The 7,042-nt window shown below is 44.8% G+C and overlaps 1 protein-coding gene across 2 annotated transcripts; it reads left to right on the plus strand.

Annotated features, from left to right (window-relative positions):
* Window positions 1-3,000: 3,000 nt before the first annotated feature.
* On the plus strand, window positions 3,001-5,087 carry jun (Jun proto-oncogene, AP-1 transcription factor subunit). 2 transcript variants are annotated; one of them, XM_086162298.1, is made up of 2 exons: window positions 3,007-3,164; window positions 3,363-5,087. In XM_086162298.1, exon 2 carries the CDS (start codon window positions 3,414-3,416, stop codon window positions 4,296-4,298), a length of 885 nt encoding a protein of 294 aa, XP_086018424.1. In that variant the 5' UTR covers window positions 3,007-3,164; window positions 3,363-3,413; the 3' UTR covers window positions 4,299-5,087. The 2 variants fall into 2 exon arrangements, with proteins under 2 accessions (XP_086018423.1, XP_086018424.1); XM_086162297.1 differs by having other exon boundaries at window positions 3,001-5,087.
* Window positions 5,088-7,042: the final 1,955 nt, after the last annotated feature.

A 7,042-nucleotide genomic window follows, 5' to 3' on the forward strand; every position in this document is an offset into this window, starting at 1 on the left:
GCAAAGACACAAATTATTTTGTGATCTTAAGAAAATGCATAATATGATGTTTCGGTCAGAAACATATTTATTTATAGAAAGATTTTGCCTAGACCTGGTGCAATAAAAGACAAATAAAAGGTGCTTTCATAATAGGCCTTTATCCAACTACTCAAATTATTTTACAGGTAAAACAAAATAACACATGATAAGTGTAATTTATCTTACCAGTCACTTTCATGCTCAAAGCATACACAGCTGAATTTTCATGTCAGAGAAAATGCAAACATTTGATATATGGATACATATATGGAACATATAGAAATTTGAGGCATCCACACCAACACTCAGATTTGCAGTCATGTTGTATACGCACACGTGCACACGTGCACATGCACACATACACACACACACACACACAAATGCTCAATGCATAACTTTGACACATTAAATTGTCAGTTAGAGGAATAATTGTGGATGCCTAATTAACATTTTTGAGGGCATCCTTAAACTTCATCTCTCATAAATTTTATCTGATCTGGAATTTCCTTAGAAACTTAAGTCAACAAAGATGAACAAACATTTAGGCCCTGAACAAAAACAGCAGTAATGGCAGCAGCAGTACTCGTTCAAATTAAACTGTGGAATTCATCCATGCTAATTTTCCCATATACTTCTCCAAAGCAATGGCTTTGGCAGCTTCCCATAGTGTGGTTACCCCTTTATGATTTTATGCACACGAAGCAGGGAAGAAAATAGGACCCAGTTCATCTAGTGTTGTTGCCATACTGAAACACTTAGGGTTTTTGCATTGAAGATTACATGAAAGTCTATAAAGGACTTTACCAAACTCTTGACTTTTGCCATGAACTTGAAAATGAAGCAGTAACTTTAAATACCATCCTAGGTCTTACCTTGCGTAGTTACCTTATTCGTGGCATAGGGTTTAATCACACTTGCCAGTATCCAATAGACCACCTACTTGCAATTCTTTTATGCATTCAAATTCAGAGAAAAAGAAGCCATGAATAGTCGAATGAGCTGAAGTGGATAATTATTTTCAGAATGCACCGGTAGAGAATTCTGTGTAAATTCCAAAAGAGCTACTCTGCTTATTTGTAGAGTCACCCTCATCCACAGTCATGACACCTCAATGAGGACAACTTTCTACCATTCAAAAAATAAACAAGAACTAAAAAGAGACTGACTGTTCTAAAATTGTGATTTAATTGAAAGGACAATTTTACCATATGTCATATGTGATTCAACTTAATGTTGCGCCAGGGACGGCAAAGGTAACCTCTAGACGGTTTTATTTAAAGATGCCCAAACACTCATTCAATATTTACAAAGAAATACCATTCTTCTCAGGAGCAGTGTATGCAGTGACTGAGGAAAAACTATTTGATTTACCTTTACCAATGTGATGCAGACTTAAAATAGAGACGTTCCATTATAAAACATTTTAACTGTAACTAGTAATAACCTGCAGCGGGTGCTAAACTGGGTCTCGGGGCAGTAAGTGGCTCGCAACCAGACATCATCTGAACCCTGAGCCTGTCCTTAACCTTACCCTCCTTCCACAACCATTTATATAAAAAAGAAACTGCACAAGATCTGCAAAGTCAATCTGGTAGGATGACATTATATCCAACTTTATTGATTGCCAGAGTTTGACATATATAGCAGTACATAAAGACAACATTAGCAGCAATAAAAAGTCAGACTGTGGTGATGCTTTATGGTCTGGTTCATCCTCCTTAGGTGCCTCTCTGAGCCCGCAAGCGCCAGGGGACTGATTTACTTGTCACACAAGGGGGACATATTTAGATGTGGTGTGCCGGAGATAGTGGGCAGTAAAGCTGGCAGGGCAGAGGATGACCCAGACAGTGGGGGTGCAAGGACCTCGAGAGAGACACATAAGACATACCAGTTAACCTCCTGCAATTAAAGCAGCAGTGATTTCTGACAAGGGTCCAAGGGACAATGGACTGCACTACACTAATTACACTCTCTGACATGGATAATAGAAGATGTGCTCACTCTGAATGAGGGGTAGGGACAGAAGGTGGGGTGGGGGGATGGGGGGGGCTACTGTAAGTTGGGAGTTCCACAAGAAATATCAAGTCTTAAGTGCAGCTTGGCCGATGTGTTGCACCCTATCAAATATATCACATCACGCCTCTCTCAGTGAATAGAGTCAATAAAGGGATGTTAAATGCATTTCTCTGATCTGTTAATGTCTGTGCTGTATTTGGATTAAACCACCCAAATGTTAAATTCTGGCTTGCTTCACCAGTTGCGACCAAAACACTCTTTGTACTTGTGTGTGCTTTGGGTAGACAGTTTATATGGGACCACCACCAGGAGACCACCATCACTTTCGAGACGAAGAGGCAACGTGACAGTGAGAGCAAGACTTCTTTCCATCGCGACTCCCCTGCGCGCACACGCATGCATGCACGAACAGGCGCGCAAACACACACACACGCGCAACTAATCCATCCCACTGATTTCCTTAGGTTTTTCCCAGATTAAACTGTTTTTGTTTTTTTTTGCTGTCGCTCAGACGAAGCCACTTAGCTTTGAGGTAAAAACTAAAACGTGTTTCTGTATGTGTAAAAAAAAAAGTAATGTGCGCGAATACGCTGTCAGACTGTGGCCTTCAAATGACTTCTAAGGACTAAACGAAATAAATATATGCACCAAATAGTTGAAGTGTGCAAAAAAGTAAAAGTTGTAGCCTACACGCAGCTCGTCCCGCCACTGACAGGAGAGCGGTAACCAGATATTCAAAAACAATACGTCATCCCACAATGCACAGCGCTTACGCTCTGGGCATTACCTCATCCCACAATGCACCGCGAGACTAAGAATCTGGGTGGTCGTCTAGGCAACGCGCCTTATCTGAGCCATTTGTCCCCGCCCCCTGACACGCCCCACAGCCAATGGGAGCACAGCATCATGACATCATGGCTATTTTTAGAGAAGCAGCGGCAGCAGATAAGGTTAGCGTCCACGCTGTACGAGTCAGTATATACAATCCCGAGGAGGACGGGGCACAACACCGACGAGCAAAGTTCACTGGCGTCCGGGCGCTTTTCACTCGCGGACTCACAACAAGCGTGGATTCTTAGCGAACAAATACATAACTGTGTTCAAGCGACCGCCGTCGGCCCAAAGAAGTAAGTTCTGACTGTCCAGAAAGTGCGCACTCAAAGTTTGGAGGTTTCTTTGCTCACATAGAAGGACCCCGAGGAACCCGAGCGAAGAGAAAGGGAGCCGAGAAGTTGTGTTGTAGCATCGTTGCTTTTGGTTTCTCTTCTATGTATACCAAGATGGAAACTACTTTCTATGACGACTCACTCAATGCTTTCACCCAGCACGACAGCGCCGGCTACGGATACAGCGGCTCCAAAGCGCTGAAACACAACATGACACTGAACCTGTCCGACCCGGCGGGCACTCTGAAACCTCACCTCCGCGCCAAAGCCGGCGACATCCTCACGTCGCCCGACGTGGGCTTGCTGAAGCTGGCCTCCCCGGAGCTGGAGCGCCTGATCATCCAGTCCAGCAACGGACTCATCACCACCACGCCGACCCCGACCCAGTTTCTGTGCCCGAAGAATGTCACCGACGAGCAGGAGGGCTTCGCGGAGGGCTTCGTCCGCGCCCTGGCCGAGCTCCACCATCAACACATGCCGGGCCCCACGAACGTGAGTGTCACCTCGGCTCCCCCGACGAGTGTCAACGCGACGCTCCCGCCCGTGTCTTCCTCCGTGGCCGCCGCCACCGCCTACAACAATAACAACAACGGCTCCATGCGCGCCGACTCGCCGGTGTACGAGGAGCTGAACTCTTTCAACCCGGCCATCAGCACCGTGTCCGCGCCGAGCTACACCACGTCCGCCCCGACCATATCGTTCACCGCCGCCCCGCCGCAGCTCCCCATCTACGGCCAGCCCTCCCCCGCGCAGCTCCCGCGGCTCACGGCGCTCAAAGAGGAGCCCCAGACGGTGCCGGAGATGCCGGGGGAGACCCCTCCCCTCTCCCCGATCGACATGGAGAGCCAGGAGCGCATCAAGGCCGAGAGGAAGCGCATGAGGAACCGCATCGCCGCTTCCAAATGCCGGAAGAGGAAGCTGGAGAGGATCTCCAGGCTGGAGGAGAAGGTGAAGGCCCTCAAGTCGCAGAACTCGGAGCTGGCGTCCACCGCCAACATGCTGCGAGAGCAGGTGGCGCAGCTGAAGCAGAAGGTGATGAACCACGTCAACAGCGGCTGCCAGCTCATGTTAACGCAGCAGCTCCAGACATTCTGAAGCGGGCGCGTCGGCCGAGAGCTCCAGAGACTAGTTGAACGAGCGGACGCCGCCTGCGATTGTGCACGGCCGGGTCTCCCGACACCGCGGTGGGAGGAGGGCTGATGCGCCGCGACACTGGCAGGACCTGGGGGTCCGTTCAAAGTTCCCCAAGTGCCATGCGCTCCCCGGTGGCGCGTCCCACAGAGGCGGCTCGGGACTGAGACATGTAGTCATGAACCAGAGGGGGCATGGCAACAAGCAGGATGCCATTCTGTTTCTGTTTTGTGCTGATTTGATTTTATTTTTATACATATACATATATATATATATATATATATATGTATATATATTTTATTTTTTTTTACCAAAACTGGACAAGACTGATGTTTTCTTGATTTACTCTCAGCTCTGCATGGGCTTTTTCATGACCATCACGGAGAAATTCAGTATTAGAGGAGTTATGAACATGCAATAGAGACTCTTTCTTGCTCTAGCCATAAGGGCCTCAAACTTGGGCCCGTTGGCCACCTCTAAACGGCTGGAAAGTTGTAACAAAAGCTGCCTGACTTCTGAGTTACAGTACATCAGTACATTTTCTTAATTGTAAGAAATTAAGTTAGAAAAGCTTCTTGATTTTTTCTAAAGTTGTTTAATGGGGTTTCACTCATTGTTATATGTATATAAGATCAACTTGGAGTACTTATGTTTACCATTTGTAATAAGAATACCGTATAATTTTTTTATGTTTGTTTTCTGAGCACTTCAGAAACTAATAAATATTTAAGAAAATAAACGAGCTAAAATGAATCAACATTCGTCTGTTTTCTTGTGAGTGTGTTACTGAAAAGTGGGTGTGCCGTGTCAAAAGCTCAAACAATAAAACATGTTGCAACATGTTGCAAGAGCTGCTAAGTCTCAGCGCCTCCACTGACATTCCATTAAAGCTGTATTGATAAAGGCAAAGTGACTGCGGGGTCGGCACGCTGAATGATGCTGGAAGCTTTGTACATCAGGAGGCAGAACTTGAGATCGACACCTGTCTCGGTACTCAAAGGCTTCCTGGAGTGTTTAACACAAAACCCACGATGCTAAGCAGGTGTTAACATCAGGAACAAGCTTGAAGGATGGCATCTATGGTATCTGACATATTTCTGGAAAATCACTGGCCGCCCTGTTGCACCATGCAGCTATTCAATGTTACTTCATGTCCTGTTGTAGAGAAGGAAAGGCCCAACCTTAGAAGCAAGAGCATCAAAACAAAATCCATCAAAGCACTGTTTTGTTTTTTTTTACTTTAAAAAGTTCTATTTTCGTTCGGTTATTATAAGTTTTATACAGTTTATAGCCGCTTAGTTCAAAAGAACATCACCAACTGTATATTAACACAGGACTAAGTAAAACATCGTAATTATCTCACTAAACCTCAACTGAAGTGCCCGATTTAGATATACTGCATTGTAGTGTAGACATTTACAGATAAGCATATGGGCCTAAGTTTCCTTTCAATTGAGAACTTCATGTGATCAACCACATTTCGTGTCTCTAATACGTTGGGTTTTTTTTAAACCTGTAAAACAGAGTGAAATGTAACATTGCTTCATAAAACCCTGCCTCCAAATAAACTACGGTAAGTGAGTGTAGCAAGACAGCTCTCATGTGGCGTTTACTTGTTATAGTTCTTCTTCGTCTCCGTGCATCCTGCTCATGACTGAACACTAGAGGGCGCTAGAGACCCGGTTTCTCCGGCTGCTGAGTTTTGTCGTGTATACATGCGTCATTCAGCGGTCTGGATTTTAACGACCACCTACGAGGCCAGCTTGTTTATTTATTTTTCGGGTTCGATGTACAAGGAAAGCTGAAAACAACAATTTTTGCCAAGCTATTTTCCCGGTTATATTCATCCTGTTTCCCCTCACGCCTATAGAACGACTGTAAATATGAAACGGTTTCTTTACCAACCTATATTCATCGATTAAAATAAGTCCAGTAGTTTTCGCTTTCCATTTTTATGTTATTCTTTTTATAGGTTAATTCCATTAAATTATTTCATTACATTAAATTAAGTTATTGGTTCGACTCGCAATGACTTATACCGAAGAAATGGCTAGACCAATGAAGATACAAAATTATTGATTTTTTTTTTTTTTTTTTTTTTTAATAGTCACCTTGATATGATACACGCACACAAACGATGTATTTTGTTCGTCGCGGCAGGAATGACTTAAATCACATTAAGTTACTCTCTTTCTCAAACGCGGGGTAATATGACATCATTCCGGAAGAAGGTGTCCTTCCCTACCATATAAGGCGCGGGAAGGCTCGAAAGATCTACGTCACGGCGGAGGAGGTGTGTATTACGGGAAGTGAATCGACTCCGTAATCTCCGCAGTGTACGGTAAATCCCGAGTCCTGCCAACAGGAGATTGGATTTGAATCCCGAGGACGAATTAATGCGAAGAGCGGCAGGGAAACGTGACCGACGTCAGATTGTTCCCGGAAGTCCGGAATCGGCACATCCCAACCCAAAAGTAACTGCGTTGATTTAATGCCAACCATTAAGGAGTGTTTGGAAGGCAGAAAATGAAAGCTTGAGGAAACATGTATTTTTTTGTTTATATAAGCAATTTGAGGACCAGGGGGTTTGGGGAACTCACGACATAATGTTATTTAAGCGTGAAAAACAATTAAAGAGTAAGACTGTCCCCCACACAGACACACTTATAACAGAGGGCAGCTGGGGGTCAGATCAGCACTCGGGACAG

This window comes from Fistularia commersonii, chromosome 16, assembly GCF_037954325.1.
Source record: "Fistularia commersonii isolate RoL2024-O1a breed Wild chromosome 16, RoL_Fcom_v1.0, whole genome shotgun sequence".
Lineage (NCBI taxonomy): Eukaryota > Metazoa > Chordata > Actinopteri > Syngnathiformes > Fistulariidae > Fistularia > Fistularia commersonii.